We start from the raw sequence: 25817 nt of genomic DNA, 5'->3' as shown, positions 1-25817 counted from the left end.
CACACAGATCACTACCCAACCCAACCATCATACCTTATAAAACCTCGCAGATCCTCCACATTTTAACTCGTCATATTTTGCCCATTAATTCCACATCGTATTATTTGCCTCAACAAAAAGCTATCAACCATGTCCGGAAGAGGAAAGGGTGGCAAGGGCCTCGGAAAGGGAGGAGCTAAGCGCCACCGTAAGGTTCTGAGGGATAACATCCAGGGTATCACCAAGCCCGCCATTCGCCGTCTTGCAAGGCGTGGTGGTGTCAAGCGTATCAGCGGTCTCATCTACGAGGAGACACGTGGCGTTCTCAAGATCTTCCTTGAGAACGTCATTCGCGATGCCGTCACTTACACCGAGCACGCTCGCCGTAAGACAGTTACTGCCATGGATGTCGTCTACGCACTCAAGAGGCAGGGCAGGACCCTCTATGGATTTGGAGGCTAAATGAACTTCTCTTAATTTGGGATTTTAGGGTTTAGATTTATTTTCCTAGTTTTAAATTCGATTTTCTGGATGTCCCTCTTTAGGGACTTGTTTTGTTGATACGAGATTATGACTCTTTGAATGAATGGTGTAAGGCTTTTACTATCAGTGGTATAAATGAAAACTGATTGTTTCCTATTTTCTGAATGTGCTGACTTTTATTAGTTCAATTGGCTCTTTTTTTGTTGTTGTAGCTTGCAGATTCTTATTATCTGAATATTTATTTGTTTTTGGGTACTAGCTTCTATCTTTGTATAATGTTATGCTTGGAGGATTGTTCTTATGTAAGATTAATGTGAATTTTGATTTGTAACATAAATGTGATTTAGTGCATCTTAATAGGTTTTGTTTTTAGTATTTTCATCTAAATGTTTGACAAGGCTATTTTAAATTGAGGCAATCGGTAAGGTATAACTTATTAGAAGCTCAAATTCTCAACAAGACTACTTTAGATCTGAATTTGTTAAAAGTTGTAAAATTGTAATAAATAAGTTACCACACTTGTGAGCAAAAAAGAAAATCGTGTTGCATCTGGCTTTTTATTCGGCTACCATATGAAATCAGAGTATTCTCGGAATAATTAAAAAAAAAAAGGTATTCTCTCACAAATATTAGCAAATACCAAGTGTACAACAACAAAATTTTGTCTCATTAGGTAGAGTCACTTGAGTCAGTTATATGGATCAAACGATATCATTGAACTCTATCATATATTATCCCTAAAGAGCGATCGTTTACATGTAGATATCGTTTGACCACCTCATATATAGTATTCTTATGTTTTTCTTTATCTTTCACCTTTTATCTATCATCTATCTTATCCACTCTCCTAACTGATTGTTCTGGCGCTCCTCTTCTCACATGTCCAAATCACCTAATATGCGATTTTACTATTTTTTCTACAATAGATACTACTCCAACTCTCTCTGTTATATTTTCGTTCCTTATTATATCTAATCGCATATGATCACTCATTCATCTCAACACTTTCATTTCTGTCACACTTAACTTATGTTCATGCTTTTCTTTGGCCGCCCAACACTATGTACCATAAAGCATAACCGGTCTGATAGCAGTGCAATAGAACTTACCTCTAAATTTTAAAGGTACTTTTTTGTCACATATAAAACCAGACGCACTCTGCCATTTTGACCAACCTGTTTGGATTCTATAATTTACATCATATTCAATATCTTCATTATCCTGCATAATGCATTCAAGATACTTAAAACTTTTAACTTTTTGTAGGATGTTTCTCCAATCTTCACCTCTATATTAGGATTTTCCCTTCGGTAGTCGAACTTACATTCCATATATTCCGTCTTGCTACAGTTTGTGCGCAGACCATATACTTCTAGAGCTTCTTTCTATAAATCCAACTTCTTATTTAAGTCTTCTATTGACTTTCCCATAAGAACGATATCATTGGCAAAAAATATGCACCATGATACAGGCTCTTGGATATGCTCTATAAGTACTTCCAAAACTAATGTGAAAAAGTATGGACTTAAGGATTATCTCTAGTGTAATCTTATAGAAATATATGCGATCCTTACTCTCTTCCTTTCTAAAACTTTCCATAAGACTTCCCTTGGCACCCTATCGTACGCTTTTTCCAAATCAATAAACACCATATGTAGATCCCTTTTATTACTACGATACATCTCTATCATCCTTTTTAACAGGTATGTCGCTTCAGTGGTGGATCTGTCTGACATAAAACTAAATTGATTCTCTGTTACTTGTGCCTCTTGTCTCAACCTCCGTTCTATCACCCTTTTCCATAACTTCATGATATGACTTAGGGGTGGCGAAACGGGTCGAACCCGCCGGGTTAAACCGCCAAAACCGCCAAAAACGGCGGGTCGGGGCGAGATTTTGAACCCGCCAAATTTTAAAAACCCGCCAAAACCGCGGGCCAAGGCGGGGCGGGGCGGGCTGGCCCGGCGGGCTGACATATTGTTTTTTTAAAGGGTAATTTCGTAAATTTGCAAGTGATATATAAATAGGAAAATTAGGTTTTCCTTCTCCTCCTTCCCACAAACAGCCGGCCCTAGCCCCCTAACCCTTCGTCCCTTACTCCTTTCCCAGTTTCCCTGACCGGCGACCCTGACTCCCTGAGATGCCAGAGACGGTGAGACCTCAGAACGACGGACCCTGACCCCTGGCTTCATCCTTCAACAGCTCAGCTCCCTGTCTGTCCTCACTCCTCGGCAGACCCACACCTGTGACACCCACACCCACACGGTGCTACTGTGGACTGCGGAGCTGCCTCGCCTCGGTGCCTCCTGAAGTCCTTCTCAGCCTGTCAGCCACACCCACACGGCAGACGGCACACCCACACGGCCACACCCGACCTAACGCAGTAGCGCCGGTCACTCAGCTCAGCCACACCCACACCCCCGCCGGCCAGACCTTTCGCTGACCCACTCCCTCCTCACTCGCTCCTCCTCACTCCTCAGCAGCTCGGCTCCCTCTTCACTCGCTCCTCCCTGCGGCGGCCTTTCCTCACTCGCTCCTCTCTGGCGCCTCTGCCTCTCTTCTTCCTTTCTCTCCTCCTGTCGTCGTCGGCAGTTTTGTCTCGTCGGTGCCTCTGCTCGGCGGTTCTGTGACTGGCGGACTCCTGGAATCGCTCCTCTCTCCTCCTCTTCCTGCTCGACGGCTCTGCCATTACAGTAAGTGATTTACATTTTCCATGTCAATTTGTTCAGCCTGATTTGAGTTTTCTGCAACTGGGAATTATTGTTTGATTATGTTTGAATATTATTTTTTTGCCTGATTTGAGTTTTCTGCAATTGGGTATTATTGTTTGATTATGTTTGAAACTTTGAATATTGTTTTTCTGCCTGATTTGATTATGTTTCTGCAACTGGGTATTATTGTTTGATTATGTTATGTTTGAATATTGTTTTTCTGCCTGATTTGAGTTTTTTGCAACTGGGTATTATTGTTTTTCTGCCTGATTTGAGTTTTTTGCAACTGGGTATTATTGTTTGATTATGTTTGAAACTTTAAATATTGTTTTTCTGCCTGATTTGATTATGTTTCTGCAATTGGGTATTATTGTTTGATTATGTTTGAATATTGTTTTTTTGCCTGATTTGAGTTTTCTGCAACTGGGTATTATGATTATGTTTGAATATTATTTTTTTTCTGCCTGATTTGAGTTTTCTGCAACTGGGTATTATTGTTTGATTATGTTTGAAACTTTGAATATTGTTTTTCTGCCTGATTTGATTATGTTTCTGCAACTGGGTATTATTTAGTTAGTACTAAATTACTTATTGATTATGTTTGATTATTGTTTGAATATTTTTGACTGATTTAAACATTTTTATGTATTGAGATTATTTAGATTGAGCTGTTGATTCTGTAATGGATAATTCTGTCTCTATGGAAGTTGATGGTGGAAATGCAACACAAAATCCTGAAAATATGGAAAGATCTGAAACGACTGAAGATATTAGAAAGAAAAAGACGAAGGCAACAACATCTGATGTGTGGAGATATTTCACAAAGCTTGGACCTGGTGATGATGGAATAGATCGTGCTCAATGTGATGGATGCAAACAGAAGTTTAAGGCTGGTGGTAAACAATATGGGACATCGACACTTAAGCGTCATTTAGACAGGTGCGTGAAAATAGACTTCGAGGATATTGGTCAAACTTTGATAGAAATGCAAAATAAAATGGGGGCTCTCAAGATAGATAATCATGTATCGCGTGAGATGTTTGCTGCCTTTGTGATTGATTGTGATGTTCCCTTTTCTATTGTTGAAAATCAGAAATTTAGGAATTGGGTAAAATACATCAGTCCAACTCTAGGCCTAATTACTAGAAATACTCTTAAGGAGGATGTGCTGAAAATTTACTTAAGGAAAAAAGATAAGCTTAAAAGTACTTTATTAGCCATTCCTAATAGAGTTTGTTTGACTTCTGATTTGTGGACATCCATCACTACAGAGGGTTATTTATGCCTAACTGCTCACTTTGTTGATTTGAATTGGAAATTGCAAAGTAAAATTTTGAGTTTTTGTCATATGCCTCCTCCTCACACGGGATTTGAGTTGTCTTCCAAGATTTTTGAGCTTTTAAATGAATGGGGAATTGAAAAGAAGATTATGACTCTTACACTAGATAACGCATCTGCTAATGATACATGCCAAGATCATTTGAAAAGTACATTAAATATGCATGATTGGTTGTTGTGTGATGGGGAGTTCTTTCATATTCGATGTTCTGCTCATATCTTGAATCTTATTGTGCAAGATGGATTAAAAATTGCTCATGATGCACTGGATAAGATTAGGAAAAGTGTGAAATATGTAAGGGGATCAGAGAGTAGAATGATAAGGTTTAAAGAATGTGTTTCAGCGATTCAGGGTTTGACTTTTACAAGTGGGTTGCATCTAGATGTTACTACTCGATGGAATTCTACGTACATTATGCTCGAAAGTGCTATCAAGTATCGGAAGGCCTTTGAGTATTTGAAGGCAACCGACCATGCTTATAAGTATTGTCCTTCGGTTGATGAATGGGGGAGAGCTGAAAAGATATGTGAATTTTTATACCCCTTTTATGAAACTACTAATTTGATTTCTGGCACATCTTACCCTACTTCAAATTTGTATTTTCTACAAGTCTATCATATTCAATGTGTTTTGATGGGAAGTTTGAGAAGTGAAGATGAGCTTCTAAGGAGCATGGGAGAAAAGATGATGAACAAATTTAAGAAGTATTGGGAAAAGTATAGTGTCATTCTTGCATTTGGTGCTATTCTTGATCCTAGACTTAAGATTTCTACTTTAGAGCTTATGTATGAAGAGATTGATGTTGAGACTGCAAAAGGGAAGGTGGAACATGTGAAAAAGAAATTATATAAGCTTTTTGAAAAATATGACAAGAATTCTCTTCCAACTGTTCAAGCACAAGGACCTAGTAATCAATCTTCATCCATGGCCCATACCCCTAAAAGTGCAAGCAAGAAGCGACTTGCGATTGTTGGTGTAAGTAATGTCTAACATATTTAAATTCTCTTATTAATTGTCATTATTCTATCCTAACAAGATGTGATTATTTCTATTTTGATAGAAATTGATGAAACGTAACCATCAAGCTGAGGTCTCTAGTGGAAAGAATCCACTTGATACATACTTGGAGGAGCCACTTTTGTCAAAGGATTGCTTTGAAGATTTAGATGTTTTGGAATGGTGGAAATTATATGAGAGTCGTTATCCGAAGTTATCAATCATGGCACGTGACTTATTGAGTATTCCAATTACTACGGTTGCATCGGAATCTGCCTTTAGTATTGGAGCTCATGTCATTAACAAATATAGAAGTCGAATGTTGCCAGAAAATGTTGAGGCTGTGATTTGTACTCGCAATTGGAATAAAGGCTTTGTTGATGGTAATTACATTGTTAGTTACTAATTTAATATTTATATGACATTTAAGTATTTATATCTTGTTCTAAATTCGGGTATTCTTCTAATTGTAGGTGAAGGCGAAAGTGAAGATGTGAATCCTCAAGGTGCTAGGCGAGGCGGTGTTTCAACTTCTGGATCAGATTCAAATTTTGTTGATTTAGAAGTTGATAATTAATTTATGTGTGTTGATTTAAGGTTTTTTTGGGTATCTTGTTGATTTATGAATTATGTTGTGTTTTGTTTTAATTATAGTAGGATTTATGTGTGGATTATATGTTTGTTTTGTTATTATTATGCAGTTATGTTTGAGACTTTGAGACTTATTATTTGTTATGTTATTTTTATTATTGCTAATTTCAATCAAAAAAATTATTATGGTTAATTATAATTTTTTTATGGATTAATAATTAATTTAGAATATTACTCTATATATTAAAAAACCAATTCGATGAAATAATTTTATTATAAAATAAAATAATTGTTAGTTCTTAGTGCGTTAAATTTAATTTTATCATAAAAAAAATGGTTAAAAAAAAAAAAGAGGCGGGCCAGCCCGCCAACCCGCCAGTCCGCCCTTTGGCGGGGCGGGGTAGCAAGTTGAGCCCATATCAATTTGGCGGGGCGGGCCAGCCCGCCCCATATTTGGGCGGGCTTTGGCGGGGCGGGGCGGGGCGGGGCGGGCCAGCCCGTTTTGCCACCCCTAATATGACTCATGAGCTTGATCCCTCTATTTTTTTCGCAACTTTGTATATATCCCTTATTCTTGTAGATATGTATCAATGTGCTCTTTCTCCACTCATCTAAAATCTTCTGACCTTAAAATATCATTAAAAAGCTTGGTTAACCAACTGAAGCCTTTCTCTCCAAAACTCTTCCAAACTTCAATCAGAATATTATCGGGTCTTACTGCCTTGCCATTTTTCATCTGCCTTATAGCCTCGTGCATAACCGACCGAGACTCGGAAGAGTCTTCTGTTATCCGTTAAATAACTCGTTGATGTAGCTCTTCTACCTTTCATTAATATTCTCCGCTTGAGCCAAAACATCTCCGTCTTTATCCTTTATGCACTTAACCTGATCAAAGTCTATTGTTCTTTTTTCACGGCTCTTTGCGATTCTATATATACATTTTTCTCCTTCTTCCGTGCCTAAAGACTAGTAGAGACTTTCATATGCTCTTGTTCTTACTTCACTTACAGTTACTTTTGTCTCTTTGTTAGTCGCTTTATATTTTTCCCAATTATTTGCATTACAGCACAAAGATCACTCCTTAAAGCACTCCCTTTTTGTCTTTATCTTTTCTTTTACACTCGCGTTCTACCACCAGGACCCCTTGTCTCTTGGTCCCATCCCTCTAGATTAGTCTTGTATTTGTGATATGAACTTATTTAACTCTAAGCCATTGTTAGTTCATGGATATTAATAGGTTTTTTTATTGTGCTTGTGCTGATGAATTGTTGCTTACCATGATGTCATACAAAACTATTTTAAACAGTTTGTAATATTTGCTTGTATGGATTATTATGCTTTTGTGCAACCATAGAATTTTAGATAAACATATATATACATTGGATTATTTTGTTGGCATTATTGATTGTATCCTCAAGTTTAGTGATAAGCATACATTAAGGGGGAGTTACCCTTATGAAAAAGAGGGAGAGCACATCAAGTTAAATTGGTATCATTAAAGGAAAGTCTGTGAATTTTTTTTCTATTTCAATTCCTTTGATTATTACCTCATATATAATATTTGTCATTAAGGGAGAGATTGTTGAGTTAAGAATACAATTAATTTAATGATGATGATAAATATTGATTTATTGGGTTAACTACCCAATTGGGTTTAATTATTTCATTTAGTGATGCAGGCCCAAAATAATTATGCAGCAGCCCAAACCAAGTTCAAATAGGAATTTATGTTGTTTTGGATATAGTAACAAGGAGAAAGAGAAGTCCACTAACTCTCCAGATCCATAAAACAAGTGGATGGCTCCATGAGAAATCAAGGAGGGCTTCAGGTCATAAAATGATGAATCAAGCCCATGATTCATAACAAGTCCAAGAAGAAATACAACTTCATTTGCATCTGAACCTTTCCACCACTACCGAACTAAAATTCTATTTTTTCTCTCTTTTCTCTTTCACATCACCCATGTAGTTTTTCCAAAAGGAAGAAATCAACAGTTGGAATCCTAAGTGTCCTTCGGGTATAACACAGAGAAGAAAAAGAGAGTTTGTTGATGATGCAGGCCAATTAAATAAAGCATCCCAAACAAACAAAAAAACAAGAAAAGAGGAGCTGCCCATATCTTCAATCGAAGCCCAAGTGAAAGTAACAAACATATCTATTGGGCCGAATGAATTGACAAGAAAATCCAAGCCCAATGCAATTCATCCAAGTTGAAGCCAACGTTCACATTTCTTACTTCAGTTAGATTCTTGTGGAAAGAGAGAGAGTTTCTTCTTCCTAGTTCTTTCACCAGAGAAGAAAGAAAGAGAAAGGTTCATCATGAAAGCAAGGTCATATCACTCTAATCAAAGCATGTTTAACAAAGTCAAATGTTAAAGGTAAATAACTTCCATTTGTATACAATTTGATTTCTTCACTCCTTCTCCTACTCTCTGCGACACCATTTCTGGAAAGAAGAAGAAACTGGGGATGGATTAGCTTTGCTTTAAATCAATAGCTCAAAGTGTTACTTGGAGCCAAAGCACCTTATCAAAGGTGTGGATTTGGGATTGTCACTAAGAAGACATCTTTTTTATACTCAGTGGACCTCGGTCAAAGCAAATGAAGCAGTTTCAAAATTCCTAATTTTGGAGATGATTGAAGAAAAAGGAGGCATGATTTCTGAGATCTCAAAGTCCAAGGAGTTGACTAGAGATAAACCCTATTTGGCTCTCAGCATAAGGTACAAAAAGAAAATTGCTTCTCTATTTTGGACAAAGAGAGAGAACCCGAGAGAAAGAGCAAAGGGTGAATCCTCACTACTGAGTTTGAAGTCTTGGAAGCATTGCACCTACACTAAAGAGAGCACTCTGCCAAGATGAAGAACAATGTTTTGAAGTCTTGTGAATCATCATCTCCTTCATTGTTTATTGCTTGTGTTTCTATTTTGATGCATATATTTCTTTGTTTTCTTTAAGAGGTAAAAGGCAAGAAAGAAAGATATTATGAAAAAGCCATAGAATGAAAAAGGTTGAGTGAAACACTTGAGAGAAAAGCCAAGAGTGATTTCAGATTTTTTTTTGTTGTATTTTCTGTGTTGTATCAAGTACCTGAGAGGTATCCCTTGCTAAGTTGGGTAAGCACTTAGTGTGTCTAGTTTAGGTAGTTACATAACCAAATCAAGTTCAGGTTGGAGCTTGAAGTGTCTCAGATAGGATTACGTAGAGTCCTAGAGAATTGGTGTTTGTAATACTTAAAAGATAGTGAAAATTCCACTAACGTTGTGGTGGAGACTGGATGTAGATTGCATGGCACAAGGCAATTGAACCAGGATATATGGCTGTGTCAACTTCTTTTTTTCTCTGCTTTAGTTCTATTTTCTATTTTTTGTGAGACAAATCGAAATTGTCTCCTGCATAATATGCTGTGCAGACCAAACTGAAGCCAAATTTTATTTTTATGTTTTAAGGCTTAATTAATCAAAATGAAAAAGGCCATAGATTCAACCTCATTCTCTAAACCTTCTGGAACCTTCACACCTCAATTAGCATTAGCCTATATCATTACCATCTAATATCATCATCATATCTCTTATTTCTCTTCTCGAGTGACCGAACCAAATGGAGAAAGAAAAAAGAGAGGGAGCTTGTGACCGAACCAAATGACACACGACCCTTTTTCTAATCACCACTAATCATCATCTTTACTTTATTTTTTATTTCATTCACTGAGCCTTAGAAAATAAGAGAGAGACCGAAACTTTTCTGCAAGAAACCGTGACCCTCACAAAAACTTTCGGCTTCATTTTTTTGCGATTCGTAACCCTATCAACGCCTACAAGTACTTGTAGAGGTCATGTTCGACATACTTCAACTGGAGAATTAGCGCCTGCAAGAAGTAGAAACTTGCGAGTTGGATTGCGTCGGGTGCGGGTCGAAACCGACAAATGAGCTCATTACCTGCAATAGGGCTAGATGTAACAACCAAATTTCCGACAGGTCTGGATCACTGCTAGTCATCAAGTGTCACCTCTTAATAATCATATAAAATTCTAGACTCGATAATATTTACTACCTATGAGCCTTTCGTACTAACAGAATCACGTATGTTAGCGTGTTTTTATCATATGTTTTTCTTAGTAAACCCGTTAGCAGCAACCAAAACATCATCAGAGATATATAATATAAAGTAAATAGCAAACTAACGGCAAAATTAAAATAGCAACAAGATTACAAAAAAGCTTTCATACATATATACGTCTTAAGTTAGTTCATCATCATCAATCAAGATCACATCTAACAATTACCCATAGCCAATCTATAATCCTATCCCTTACCTCTTTTGAAGTTCAAAATCCTGTTTGCGCCTCTTCCTTGAATTAGAAACCCTAACCACATGAAATTGAAGCTTCGATAAGCCCTTTTAGCTTCGGTCAACCCCCATCTCATGCCATCACTATGTTCCTCTTGCTGCTCTGATTGATGGTGAACAAGAAGAATTGGAAAGACTCCTCCTTAACTTTCTTTTGGCGTCACCCCTACTCCCTCTGTCGTTCTCCTGCTCTGTCGTTCCCGTTTCTATTTTTTGTGTGTTGAAAAGAATACCCAAAAGAAGGGGTGGACATATAAATAGGAGAAGAAGAAGTGGGATGAGGTGGTGAAGAGAGTTGCGTGGTTTCTCCTACAGAGAACACCTAATCAGAGCCCATCATGACATGAGGAAACCAAGAGGTGTAACCTTGGTTGGGGGGTTTCTCTCTGTTTCGGTTATCAGAGGAAGGATGAAGAAGATTAAGGCTTTAATTATGTAGGTTCCTGATGATGTGTATGCTTATAGTTCGGTTGAATCGAAAAAAAAAAGCGGTTTAATGTATTGGTTCATATTTGACTAATCTTTAATGATATATTTGTACTTCTCTTTAATTAATTCATCAAATGAATAATTAAAGATATAATATTCTGTGACGTTTGATAAAAAAAATGTGGAGAAAGAAAAAGAAAATCATCGCTATATAATGGAAGAAAAACCGGTTTGGTTATGAAATGATCGAGTTTGTTTGGTACGGTTTTCAGGTATATCTATTCTTTTCACTTATCAAGTCTAAATTCGCCTTATTATTTTATGATGAGGTGATTCTCAAATATTTATCAAATTTCTTATCACAGAATTTCTGAGGAGAATCCTGTGGAGAATCGGGGTATTATACTAGACATGTATCATACTCGTTTACGTATACTTTTCTATGATTGTGTGTGTATGCTTCCTGACTTGTGATTTCATTGCATTCTGTGATTTGTTATGGTTGTGCATGTGTGCTTTCTGATTTATTTTTACTTGTATCTTTGGTTTGTTAAAAGTTGTTTGTATTCCAGACTTTGTTGATGTTAGCTAAGTATAATAAAGAATAAAATGAACTTAACTTCTAATCCCGACCCTATTAAGAATTCTCCAATTTTTACCCCCTATTTCCACCCCTTTCAGCTATCGGTGCGAAGGCTTATTATGAAACTGCAAGAGTATAGAAGAATATGTTTGCAAGTTGAGTCGTTGTTAGAATGTATTTTCCCCCTTGCCTTGTTAGTTGGAGTTTTATTCAGAGGGGGTAGGGTTTGTAATTAGTTTTGTATGTAATACTATAATATATTATTAATATTAAATACGTGGATATGCGATATTCTGTTCTTGTTGAAAAAGTATTTTAACTTTTAGTAAAATTATTGATAGATTAACGTGTAAAGACTCAATATTAAATAGATAATAAAGGAATTAGGTTGGTAACACCTTACTTTTGGTACGATCATGATGTACTGAAAGTTGGGTCATTACATACATGATGTTAATCTTCTTCATTGTCATGGTATCTACCACCTCCATGAATTTTCCTGTTAGAGTACTTATGTTTCATGTCCTAAATCTCAACTTTCTGTCGCTCCGACCTATACATTTACCTTTTTCTTTGTGAACTAGTTTATTTTATCCTCGTCCGTTCACGAAATCACGGGAACCCTTTCTTATTTAATACTACACGCGGACACCAATGCAACGACTCTTGCTCATTTGATACTATACGAGAGCCATACATCGCGTTGTTTCTGAACAACAATCTAGTTTTATCGCAATAATATCTTTGATTTATGTCATGAAGATTCGACTAAATTTTTATGATGGTTGTCAAAGATTTAATATAACCCTCCTCCTTTATCCGAATTTTAGACCTGCTATGTACTTCAAGCATAGCATAGACGAGTTAGCAAATACCAACAGTGTATTTCACTTATTATTAGAGCATGTTTGAAATTGTTATATGTTTAATAATTATTGCATTTGTTTCTAAAACCATATTATATTTTCGGTTTTTTATATGAACTTTTAAATAGTTATTTAAGTTCACTTATAAAAATTTGGACCAATTATATAATTTTTTTTTTAGCTTTTATTTGTGGTTAGTATTTTTGGTTAATGATATAATATTTTGGATACTATTTAAATAGTTCATCCTAAATTCCTAATACATAAGAGTTGAGAGATACATTAAAAAAATGTTTATTATAATATTTTTAATTTAATTATATTATTTTTATTAATTTTTGTTAAAAATATTTTAAAATTATAGTGCTTTATTTTTTTAATAAATAATCCTTCAAATTTAACGGACGACAAAAGTTAATAATTCAAATTTCAATTATAATTTTCAAGTCGACTAATGTGTAGCACATTATTTTAAAACTCGGAAAAAAAATATGTATTATCTGACTTATACTAAATTAGTAATACATATTTGTTATTTTGAGGAATAATTTGCCTAAAAAATTGTGAAAATTCATTTGATTCACAGGGAAATTGGCACGAAATGGAAAGCGGGTCAATCTTCATTCTTCAATCCGCGCCAACTTTGCCTCCACTTATCTTTGGAATTTGGCGTGTTTTCTTTAAGACACATCTCCCAACAAAAATTAAAATAAAAAAGCGCCCGCTACCCCGAATGCCTACAAAATTTCAAATCCGCCGAACACCATTTCAGCCAATGAGAATCAATCGTTACGAATCCAACGGCATAGATTTGAAGGTCACTCACTCACACGGATCGCTACTCATCCAACGCCCACAAATCCATATCCGAACCCTATAAAATATCGTCTTCCCCATTCACCACATCATTCATTAGCATATTCTTTTCCGGTTCCGTATTCACCTCATCGTTGTCGAGAGAAAGCTAGCAGCCATGTCTGGAAGAGGTAAAGGAGGAAAAGGTCTCGGAAAGGGAGGAGCAAAGCGCCACCGCAAGGTTCTGAGAGATAACATCCAGGGTATCACGAAGCCCGCCATTCGCCGTCTCGCAAGGCGTGGTGGTGTCAAGCGTATTAGCGGCCTCATCTACGAGGAGACACGTGGCGTCCTCAAGATCTTCCTTGAGAACGTCATTCGTGATGCCGTTACCTACACTGAGCATGCTCGCCGCAAGACTGTCACCGCCATGGATGTTGTCTACGCTCTCAAGAGGCAGGGAAGGACACTCTACGGATTTGGAGGCTAAACTCTTCAGAATTGGGAATTTGTTATCACTATGTTAGAATTAGGGTTTATTTGCGTCTTCTTTCTATTATGCTCTGTTTTTTGTCGATAATTGTATTGTGGATTAGATTTCCAATTAGGCTCTTTAATTTGTCTACGGATTGTTTCGACGAACTCAAATATCTCGCAAATTTATAGTCCTAGTTAAATCTTGCATCTAATTCAATATCATTTTCGAAACAGCTCAGACTTGTAGCTCTGGCTCTGTTAAATTCGTTATACAGAGTATTGTGAATGCAGAATATAAGTTAGCGTAGCTGTTGCTATCCCCTATTGAATCCATCTTGAGGTTCTGTATTCGATTTGAATTGAATGAGAATGTTTCGTTAAATATCTCTTTCAAATTGTTCTTTCCTAAATTTAAAGGATACGCTGTTGTATTGTTCAGAATATTACTCTGTAGAATTATAAACGGAGCATTGTACGCAGAAGAATGTTAGGTTTGGATGGTCAATGGCATGAGGTTCACATTTGTTTAACTCTGTCGTGATAGCAGAATTCGCTCACTCTGTTCGCATCTTGCTCTTAAATGAAATCGTTCGGGTAGTTTTTGAACGTATTCAGCATCTGAATGTTATCTGAGTGTCTGATAAAGCATGGTACATGATTCATTAGTCTAAAATGGTGATACTTTTACTTTTATTGCTCTAGATTCTGCAGTCTTTCCGATAAATGAAGGATGGTCATAGGAAAAATAATTGCGCAAGTAATATAACGCTCGAGAAGGATTTGAATTTACTGACACATTAGGATTTGAATTACTTGTGCTGTTACCTCTCTTAAAACAAGGATAGTTTGAGTTTGAGTTTGTAGAAAAATGGGAGAAGGAAAGGCTGTGTGTCTAGATGCTCACTACAAGCCCTTTCTCTTCTAACTCTTAACTCAGATAAGTTTTAACATCATACTATTTATGCACAGGAATATTCAACAAAACCAATTCGTTCTTTCTTCAGGAAAGCTTGGCTTGAACTTTCTGTATTATAATTTTTTTTTTTTTTTTGTATATTAAGCTCAAACTTGTTTTCTGCATTCACCTTTATTTTCCCTTATCTTTGCCATCAGTGGGATTTTATTTTTGCATCATGTAACATATTCCAGATAAACATCTTTATTAGGGGTGAGGGAGGTATCCACTATTAACAGAAAAAACATTTCTCAAGACTAGATGTGGATGGACTTTTGACCAAGTGGATGAGTAATTTGGATGACTACAAACTTCACAAGATTAAGGTTAAACTAGGTAAGACCGATTAATAAATACCTTAAGATAATCTGGATATCGATAACAAACACCCTTAGTCCCTGGCACAAGCTCTGAAAAAGGGTTGATGTTAAATAATATCTTCTTAAGTGTCAGATGACATGATGATTGGGAGGTCAGATGGATCATAAACCAACAGTCGAGTCAATACAATCACAACACTTCTTTCCTCAGATTCTTCTGATTCATAGTTTTTTTCTGCACTTATTGTTGACACTTTGGTTGACACCTTTACAGAGATGATCATCGTGTTGTTCCTCTTTCGAAAAATCCTCATTCCTCTCACGCTGATGGAAATAAAATTACCTTAGCATGGTTAAATTCTGGAGAACTTTTGGAGTGTTTGATCATTTATCAAATAAGTGGTCTTCCTATATAATATATATTGTAAGAAGCCCTTATCTCACATATTTACAACTCACACTAAAAGTATTCTTCTTTTGCTGTAAAGAATTAAAGCATTCTAATACGCCATATTTTTATAAAAATTAGTTTCGTAAATGTATTCTAACTCCCCACATTATTGAGTGCAGAACACATTCATGAAAGAAAGCACTTACCGGTTGACTGTTGTATGATAATGTGCCTTGGTGCACTTTGTTTTGTCATCTAGCTTTTCTGTACTTTTGAGTCAGTCATCGAATACAATTCAAAAGTGGAGAGGTCCACGACGGCGGGTCTATCCATGGTACCATCCTCAGGGTGTTTATTTTGTCAAAGATAACATCTAACCCCAATTCCACGTGCAATAAATTAGCTTCATAAACGAAAGAATATGAAACTTGATCAAAACCATCAATTAATACCAAGATTAGAGAAAAATGTAATGCAGCGCTCAAACGAATTTAATGTTATGGGCTACCTACGCTTAAATTCCAACTAAAATAGGCCGGCACATATTTGATTTTTTTTATTCGTAGATGGAGCCATCACTTTCTATTGCAAATTGCAACACATTATGGAATTCAGAGTATGCAAAGAGTTGGAGTAGTTTCTATTTGTCTATTTGACCATTTGCTAATTAATAATAATATTACTAGTGTCTATATTTGTATCTACGTAGGTGTATGTGGTCCTAGTTTTTGTTTATTTTCTTCCTCAACTCTAATTAGGTTCCGTGGCTATAGCCATTGCCCAAAAGAACACGATAAGGTGCACCGCCAAGCACTGAAAACTCATCTTCATGCTAGAGGCCTTGAGTGTGACTACAGCCACAAGAATGGTTTGGAATTGTTTTTTCGTGGATATAGACAATGCACTATTCCCTTCCCTTACTTCACCCTCCTCACTATTTTGGGCTTTCTAGATGCCTTTTTTCTCTAGAACCCATCGACAATTAACCCAAAAGCACCTAGAGGGATAAACTTGTTTCGTAAATATCGTTGCATATACTCCAAGCAAAATAAAAAAGATACAAAAGCAAAAGGGCAAACTAATAATTCCCCAACCTCTTTGTTTTTTCTTCACTCAAATTCATAATAATCACACTGCAGTGAATATATCATATTGTCACATATATATAACTATTGGAAATATTTCAAGTGCACCGAGATTATCGGTGTTCCATATATTTTAACTGTTCATTTAAATTATAAAAAATATATATAATATATATTAATTAAAATCAACAGTTAAAACAATCGGTGCATTAGTGTTCTGGTGCACTTGAAATGTTTCCGATTAACCACTGGTGTATATATATATAAACAAACATTTGCCTCATTTCCCTAGTTAAAGAAAAGAAAAAAAAAACAATTCCTCTCTCTCTCTCTCTCACCTTTCCTTCAATAATGGAAGAAGAGCATGCTCGTATGATCGAAGACAACAACAATTATAATGAATTTCAAGAAGTGAAGGAACAAAGAGAGGGAATAGCAATGGGGGAAGAGAAACAAGAGGAAGAGGAAGAAGAAGCGCTCTCACTCTGCGATATGCCGCTAAATCAAAACTCCAGATCGGCCAGCAAGTGCAACAGCATGGACGACGCGTCATTCACCAAGATCCTTCGTCGATCGCCACCGTCGTCATCGTCTATGACGGACACAACGGAGCTCTTCGAGTTCTTCAGCGGATTCAGCAGCAGCAGCAGCTCCGACATGTGCCCCGCTGATGACATCATCTTCTGCGGAAAACTCGTTCCGTTCAAAGAACCAACGCAGAACCATATGAGGAATCACGACGTCGTGGAAACGAAGAAACCGCCACTTCGTCGCCGAAGATCCGAGTCACTCTCCTCCGTCGTCACTCGATCGAACAGTGTCACCACCGGTTCTCGCCGCTTCATGATGAGGAACAGCAGGTCCTTGGATTATCGAAGGCTACACGAGCATTCCAGCTCCGCCATATCGCAGGTTCCGGAAGTTGATCGGAATTTGTCGTCGAGGAGTGTTGCGGAGGTTGCGACGGCGAAGAAGGCAATGAAGCCGCGGTGGTACTCTCTTGTGTTCGGAACAATGAGGGTTCCGCCGGAGATGGAGCTCAGCGACATGAAGAATCGGCAGGTTCGCCGGAACAGCTCCGGTGCGATGTTTCCGGCGATGGACTCCGGCGCCGCCAACCGGAGCTCCGGCAAGGTGTCATGGAAGATTCTAAAGGCGTTGAGTTGCAAAGACCACAGCAGTGTGGCCGTAACGACGTCGTTTGCTTTGCCGCAGGCTTCATAGGAGGTCACGTGATGTGCACGCTTTTTTTTATTTTTGGTATTGTGACGTGATTGACCTAGGGGATTTAGGTGGGTGACACCAACTGTTATTTGCATGCGAAGGGGTATTTTAGTCATTGAAGTGTTGCTTGGGTGTGAGGATAAATTAAAATGCGAATTTTAGTATCATATAATGATATGGACTTCACGGAGAAGGGAAGATTCTGTACAGTGGCAATCCATGAGGGCATAATCCCTCAGACTAAATGAAAGGATTTGTTTATTTATTATTACTTAGTATTTTCTTTCTTTTATCTTTTTTCTAAAATTGAAGTTATACTATTTTTGTCTGTTAGGTGGTGACAATTAATAATAGTAGTGAATGATAATCACGAGATCCCCGACAATGACAAGAAGAACGACGGCACCTTATGTTATGTTACATAGGCATCATAATTCAAAATTTGAGATGAATGATGTTATTTGGAACAAATTGATTTTAGTAACGAACTCTATTAATCTTTCGAATTTCCTAAACATAATTGACCATGGATTAAGTAGCATTACATGGTGTTTCCTATTCCTAGTTTCATAAGTTAGCCAGCATTATTGCATAATAATAATGTAGTGAAGAGGAAAAAATTGAAGAAATCAAAATTTGATTGATTCTTTCCTCTTTGGCACCTTTGTTTCTCAGAATTGCTTTTGCTTTTGAAGCAAGGATCATATGTCTTTACGAGAAGGTGAAACTTTTTATATCAATTCCTTATTCGTGGCGATATATTATCCCCACACGAATTTTAGAGACATAATAAATATGTATAATATTTTATTTTTATTTTATTTTATTTTATTCTTTTAAAATTTTTATGTTAGTGTTTTAGACAAATAATAGTATAACGAAATAATAACCAAATGAACATCTAACAAATCCGACGTTACGAGATAATGCTGGATATGTCATAACAGTCACACCAATCAAGTCACGAAATTGCCAAATCGTAACAATAAAAGCACGATATAAAGGTACTAAATGCTGAAAAACGGCGATTCCATGATACAGCAGGTAATAAAATCCAAATCTAATCACATTCTCAAACACTTAGCTAACATAAGTATCGAAATGTCTTGTAGATTGTCCTCTCGGCCTAATTTTACTTTCGCTGAAATTAAGATCTTGGATCTTTCAATTTTTCAGTGGTTAAAGTGTATTATTGTCGAATTAGTATAAGTAAAAGTAATAAATCAACTTCTAACATTCTAATTCACTTTGTTTCTTTTACCATGTTTCTCAAATGTTGGACAATAATATCCCTTTTAGTTAACACAAGACATATAATGCTACTAATTAGTAATTACCTTCTGCTCCCATTTCCTTGTCTTGTTATTATTAAGCCGAAAACTACAAGATAACCACAGTTAGCTTTAGTTAAAACGAGATGAAAATATCAGAGTTGGATTCAATACATTGCATTACACGTTGAGAACCACTGAAGAACCAACATAATTTTAGTCCCGTGAAGTGGATGGAGACTTCTTAATAAATAGAACCAATAAAGGACAATTGAACAAAGAAGGACATGCGATCGGTTTTTTATTTTTGCCCAAATTAAAATGATGGAATAATTGGCGAAACATGGAATATTGGTTGCGTGTATTAACAAAACATGCGTGACCCCACCATTACTCGATGCTCAATATAAAGCTAAAATCTTTCATTGATAAGAACAATATACCACTACGTATTGCACTAACGCAATTGGTTTTAATTTCCATTGTATTTTCACTTTTCTCTTGATTATTATTAATAGTACTATCTATGTTTTTCCTAATGATTATCATGCAGACAAGAGACAAGTAGCAATTCCTCATTGGAACAAACAGCACATACATAATAGTAATACTTGAACAGGAGAGATATGATTAATAAGATGAAATAATTATTAGTTACCTAAATGTATATACCTATAGTTTAAATAATTGGAGTTAATGTGTTCCACTTTACCTTCCGTGATAGCAGGTCTTTTCTCGGGTTTAGTGACACTAATTACCTAGATAAGTGGTAAAAAACTTGGGTAATTATAGTAATAAATCAGCTAAGACAATGAGTTATTTGAAGCGAAAGATTCTCTACTCAATCAGGACGAATCCAGAAATATTATTATGGGATTAATAATATATATAATATTAAAAAATTATGTAAAAAATATATATAATATAAAATGTATTATAAAAATATATCGATAAAGAATATAAAAAATATGTATGTATTTTTTATTAACGAAATGGTCGATTTTTCATATCATAAAATTTATCGATAATCTGTGTCAAATTTTTCAACAATTTTTTTAATATAATTAAAAGATAATTAGCAAAAAATTCATCTTTCATTTTGTTTCTGAGTTATTCTTCACAACATTCATAGCTGAAAAAATTTTTTTAGTTGTAGTAGTTGAAACATAGAGAATTAATACAAAATAAATCAAGAAAGACGCTCACAAGAAAAAAAAAATCCACTTTATGAGATTTGAAAAATTTTATTTAATTTAAAAATATTAGTAATAATATCTTTTCATATTTTTTTAATATTGTTACTTACTTTTTAGATATTAAAAATTATTAATATTTAAGTTAGATTAGACTTTTATTTATATTAAACTAAATATTAAATAAATTTTTTAAAAAATTAAATCATACTTAATAACTTATTACTATTAATCATTTTTTTTTTTAAAAGTTGGGGCCGAGGCCTCCACTCGTCCCATTATGTCCATAATATTATGGGTCTACACTGCTTGTTGCCTCTGATATTACATTGAAAGAAAGCCTTGCCTCTGAAGCAAGGAAGCTAAGAGAGTTATTAGTGAGTACCGAATACTAACACAATTATGTTCATGCGCATATGCCATTCATAATTGGATAGATACTTTTTTACTATATTCATCTTTGGATCAACTGAGTTAAGTGAGCAATGGCTTGTTGAACATGATGAAATGATCTATTATTACAACTTTTGGGACTGTTCCCGACCTTGATGTAACAATGATTTTCACTCAATGAACATAGATCAATGTAGCGTATGGATAAAAAAGATTAACTTTGACTATACTTTTGAATAATAAGGCCAATATTATTGTGTCTACAATGATAGTGAAACAAAATGCATTTACAGCTTTCTTAAAGAAAATGGGAAAAAAAGGGTTTCTATAAGAGAGATACAATCAATCTAATTCAGCACCGTACTATGAGTAGAAAGCATCCATAAGGTGGCAAAAACCAATTACAAGCATGATTGTTCGAAATCAATGGAAGATAATCAACCTTAAAATAATTAATCTCCGTTTTCGAATGATAATTAATTTTCGTTCGTGTTCACTTTTAAAATTTTATTTTTCTACAAATACATATCAACCCAGCAATGTAACATTACTATTGTTTACCAATCACACCAGTCAAATAAATGGATGGAAGATAATTTTGTAATTTACATTTTAAGTTTTATAACTCCAATATATTTCAGTTATTTTCTTAATCAAGGAATTTAAGTGTTCAGTTAGTTAAACACGAAAGGAGTATTCAGTATTATAGAAAAGTTTGAATTTTAATTGGTTCCACCTTTGGAACATTACTCATTTCTTCACATGTGCTATGAACTCAATAGTATAGTACATGATCCACCATACTTTAGCTGCTCATAAATTTTGAAATGAAACTTTCAATTTACATATATACGTGATAAATGTGTTTAGATTTTGTAGCATTTTCGGATATATAATTCAGTAAAAATTAAAGGAAAAGCTGCTGCTGAATTCATCAAAAGGTTATATAATTGTGGGGGAGAAACTGCTAGAAAAGAAAATATGAAAGGATAAAAAAATAGTTCAGTATGCATTGCACTTTCCAACTTCTTACCAACCCTATCATAATGCAAGTTTAGAATTTCAAATACCCAAGGGTCTCTTCCCATACTTGTAAATGGATCCCTGTTACCAAACTCTTAATTTGACTCATGTTCCAAAACATTAGAATATCGATTGATTCTCCTCCTTCTTAACTGATCCATAATGGGATGACATCCGAATTGAAAATTACAGGAAGCTGAGGAGGATAATGAGTATTATTTTCTAGATATCAATTCGTAGAGTTACCCATTTTCTAGAGGTCAAATGCATGTGAACTCCACTCTCAATACGTGACTACCCTAAAAAAATTCTGACATGAAGACCATAGCACAAGACAGTAATCATTATGTTTATGCAGGATCAATTTGATAATACCATTTCCATTTAGGAGATTTAACTCTCAATACAAAGCATATCTACAACAAAATCTTATCAAATTAGAAGTGACATTATAAAAAATAGAGTGACAATATCCATTCCATAAAAAGATTGTAAAGGATCATATTACACACTTGTCTGCACTTTCTAAATGGACATTACTGAAGTAAAATGATGGGTTGAAATGTTCCATTGTTGTTAGTCAACATTTCTTAAGCAAGACCTAAAAAATAGGTAAGTTCTCTAGTATCCGAAGTGATGCCGATGAGTAAACAAAGTATTTAAAAACGAAAATTTAAGGAAAGCACTAGCAGCTGATTTCATGTTACCTTTACTTCACATCCCCAATGTCATCAACAACATACCAATTATAGCATCTAATATTTACTATACCAGACTTAGGCTTGGTTTGGTAAAGCTTTTTGAAAAGGTGTTTGTGCTTTTTAAAAGCTCAAGCACCTTATTTTGTGTTTGGTAAATAAAAAAGATCATGTGCTTGTGCTTGCAGCTTTTAAAAGATCAGGTACTTTTGAAAGCACCTAAGATAGAGCTTTTCAAAGTTGGCTTGTGCTTTTCAAAATTTAAAAGTCTAATATAACCTCACATGTTAACTAATTTTCAAATTTAATACTTGCATTTATGTATATTATAGTATTTTTAAATTTTAAAAGCTATTTTACCAAATGCAATTGTTGTTGCTTGTATTTATTAAAAGTAATTTTTAATTTGATTTACCAAACATAAATGCTACAACTTTTAAAAAGCCATCTTTTAAAAGTTAGCTTTTATAAGCTACTTTTGAAAAGTAAAAGCTTTATCAAACTAAGCCTTAGTACAGTCCAAGCTTAATACTTCGCTAAGAGCAAAATCCTTGCCTAGAGTTCAACTAAAGAGATGCATGGATAATTGGTTTCTTGAATCCGTGCAACCGCCAAATATTGAAGCAATGGTTGCACCTTAGCTATGCCTCAAGAATGCTCATTTTGAAGGATTCTTAAAAATGCAGCTCAGTGTGACATTACGAAAACATCAGTACTCATACTAGATCTAATAGCTAGGACCTATACTATACTGTTGCTGTTACTATCTTCAGAAGGTGTTGTTAATTAATTAGTCATCTCTGGTGGTAAATAATGCATTGTGAAGAACAAGTGAAATCCATTGATGTGAAGTATATGACAACAACACAAAGAAACAAAGATTTTCAGACTAATCAGTGCAAGGTACATGAGTACAGGATCAAATATCCAAGAATGCTATATGAACACAACCCAACCAAACCATACAATCTCATTATAACAAAATTAAAGGAGAAAAAAAAAATACAGCCCCCTTATAATCAACTATCTGATTACAAATCAATTGCACATGTAAACCCCACTCTCCAATTTATGACTAACCTCATAAAAGTCTGTCTTACCCTCAGAGGCAGGCCGTAGACTAACTCCAGAAAATGATTGAGCTCCTTGTAAAGAGAATTTCACATACCCAACCACCTCAATTTCTTCATCACCTTCACTAGAATCTACCGGCATCCTAGCTCTCAACCTTCCAGGAGTGCCCTTTAACGGGATCTCCGAAATAAGCCACCTCACTTCCTTTTCAGTCCTATTCAACACGGCCTTTGGTGAAAGTTTCAACAGTGTCGGGTCAACCGGCAGTTTAAGAATGAATGTAACATCAGTCAGAGGAGTCAGCAAATCAGGGTTTGAAGCATATTGTATCATCACAGAGAGTAAACTTCCAGTATGTCGTTTTATAAGCCGAACCCTCAAAGGCAATGGTGTCAGCCTCGGCAGCAAACTATACTTGATTATCGGTATAGGCTCCTCTGAGGCTGCAGTCCTTACATGAAACATCCCATTACCAAGGCTACTAACACGAGAACTCTGCAAAGCAAATCTCTTAACAGCACTAGTTCCCTCAACCCGGAATGAGAATTCAGTTTCCTTATCACCAGCAGTTTTAGGTGGCAAAGTCCTGAGGTAAACAACACCCATCAATCCAACCCTTGCAAGCAATGATTCCCTAAACTCTGCACTAATCTCCTCCGAGATATACATCTCAGGACCCTTCATGCTTGTCACCAAATTATCAAGTGGAGTACCAGCACCGCTACCGGCAGCACCCGGTTTAGTTGCAGCATCAGGACCTGTCTGCAACAATTCTAACCCACCTAGACCTTGCGGTTTGGGAGCCTTGGATGGACCCACAAACTCCGAAGGATCAAGCCCACCACCCCAAGCATCATTGAAACCTTCAAAAGCTTCACCAATAGAAGCTTGCTCTTGACCAAACTCAACCCCACCATAATTCCCTTCAAACCCTTCAACATTTATCTGCGTAGACTGTGTCGCCTCTGGCGGAGGCAATGTAGTTACCTCAAGCCCCGCCAATGCCAACGTCAAATCAGTAGCAGAAGGATCCTTCGTCTTCTTGAACCCACCCGCAAGATCCTGAGGCTTGTTAATGGCGTCACTGGCGGCAAAAGGGTCCTTTTCTGCCGCAGCCTCCTCCGGCTTTTGCTGCGCCTCGTCCTGATTCTCGGCGGGGGCGGGGGCGGGGGCAGGGGCAGGAGCTATGGCAGCTGCGACCTCATCACCGGCCTGGAGCGTCTCCGCCGGAAGCTCAAATCGGGTGCCAGAGAAGGCATCGATCGCGGCCTGTTGCTCGAGCGAGTGGATCTCGACGGCTGACCAGGTGTCGGCTCCGCGGATCTTGTTCTCAGTGTCAACGGCAGAGTGGACCATCTTGGCAATAGATTCGCCGTGCAGGGTGGCGAGCATGGCGGCGAGGCGGATGTTGCTGACGCCGCGGAGGACGATATCCAGAGCCATGTAGATCTCAGCGTACTTGCGGCTGAGCTTCTCCGGCGTGACGTCGACGCCACGACAGGCGGTGACCACGACGCTGACGGCCTGGTTGACGATGTGAATGCACTCGAAGACGTTAACGGAGTTATCATGGTCGGCGACGGTTATTCCAAGGACGTAAATTCCGTTGACCAGGCGATACACGATTCGGTAGCGACTCTCGACGCCGACGATGACCTGGCCACTGGACGCGGCGAGGGGGTCATCGCCGATGGACTCTGCTGCGTAGGCGTCATCGGGGACGGCATTGGGGTTCTTTGCGCTGGCGGCGAAAGCGTGGCGTGTGTGACGGAAGGCGGAGAGTGCACCGAGGGCGCGTGAGGGTGGGAACCACTCGCGCGTCTGGAGGAGGATGTCAGATCCGTTTGCCGGTTGTAGAGAGAGCGCCAAGCAAGACATCGGCCGTTATAACGGATTTGGATCTGTTAGGGTTGGGTTTAGAGATCCAGGTTTTGGCAATTGCAGAAATGGGAACTTGTGTAGTATTCGATTAGCATTACTCTAGCTTAATTGGATTGTAGAGTCGATAGGGTTCTGATCGAGGTTGAAGGAACGTTTGGCATTCTTGATTTGAGAATTGTCGCTTGGAAGTTGAAGAGGTGAAGAACTGCGTTTTCAAACAGGGAAGAGTGTAGTTGTCAGATGATAGATCAGATCAGACTCAATAGTTTTTTTTTTTTTTTTTTTTTGGACAGGTAGACTCAGTTTGATTCAGAACAGCTGAGACTCGCTTCGGAAATCTACAGCATTTCTTCTTCTTTTTGCTCAACTTATTGGGCCGAATAGTCCATAGACAGGCCCATATCTTGTTTGTAGTGAACAGCACCATTCCATTTGTAGCTGCTATTATTATTTGAGGAATGGTAGGAGCCAACAACTTTTGTGATTTGTAGCCATCAAATAGCCATCAATTATGGTTTTAATGGTGTAAGATTGATGTGAGATTTCATCCAATGGCTCATTTTTCTTTGCTAGTTATATACTGACCAGAATTTAACAAAGTTGCTAGTCTCCTAGACTTATTCTTATTATTATTATTATTATTATTATTATTATTATTATTATTATTATTATTATTATGCATTTTGCTATTCTAATGATAGTTATACCG

General features: G+C 36.7%; 4 protein-coding genes and 1 long non-coding RNA gene across 5 annotated transcripts; 3 read left to right on the top strand and 2 right to left on the bottom strand.

Moving 5' to 3' along the window:
- The first annotated feature begins 46 nt into the window (after nt 1-46).
- Nucleotides 47-618, top strand: LOC112723556 (histone H4). The gene has a single exon (XM_025774965.3). It carries the CDS (start codon nt 130-132, stop codon nt 439-441), a length of 312 nt encoding a protein of 103 aa, XP_025630750.1. The 5' UTR covers nt 47-129; the 3' UTR covers nt 442-618.
- A 12490-nt stretch (nt 619-13108) lies between these two features.
- LOC112723555 (histone H4) lies at nt 13109-13984 on the top strand. The gene has a single exon (XM_025774964.3). The coding sequence runs from the start codon at nt 13302-13304 to the stop codon at nt 13611-13613; it is 312 nt and encodes a 103-aa protein (XP_025630749.1). The 5' UTR covers nt 13109-13301; the 3' UTR covers nt 13614-13984.
- An 803-nt stretch (nt 13985-14787) lies between these two features.
- Nucleotides 14788-15647, bottom strand: LOC114924794 (uncharacterized). The gene is made up of 2 exons (XR_003812450.2): nt 15473-15647; nt 14788-15199 (listed from the first exon to the last, which is right to left on the bottom strand). It is a non-coding gene; the product is annotated as an uncharacterized lncRNA (long non-coding RNA).
- Nucleotides 15648-16445: 798 nt separating this feature from the next.
- On the top strand, nt 16446-17843 carry LOC112723554 (uncharacterized). Its single transcript, XM_025774963.2, has one exon. It carries the CDS (start codon nt 16703-16705, stop codon nt 17573-17575), a length of 873 nt encoding a protein of 290 aa, XP_025630748.1. The 5' UTR covers nt 16446-16702; the 3' UTR covers nt 17576-17843.
- Nucleotides 17844-22971: 5128 nt separating this feature from the next.
- On the bottom strand, nt 22972-25480 carry LOC112723553 (uncharacterized). The gene has a single exon (XM_025774962.3). It carries the CDS (start codon nt 25103-25105, stop codon nt 23192-23194), a length of 1914 nt encoding a protein of 637 aa, XP_025630747.1. The 5' UTR covers nt 25106-25480; the 3' UTR covers nt 22972-23191.
- Nucleotides 25481-25817: the final 337 nt, after the last annotated feature.

This window comes from Arachis hypogaea, chromosome 11, assembly GCF_003086295.3.
Source record: "Arachis hypogaea cultivar Tifrunner chromosome 11, arahy.Tifrunner.gnm2.J5K5, whole genome shotgun sequence".
Classification (NCBI taxonomy): domain Eukaryota; kingdom Viridiplantae; phylum Streptophyta; class Magnoliopsida; order Fabales; family Fabaceae; genus Arachis; species Arachis hypogaea.
Note: the sequence above shows the minus strand (reverse complement) of the source record. Positions and strands in the feature narration are given on the sequence as shown.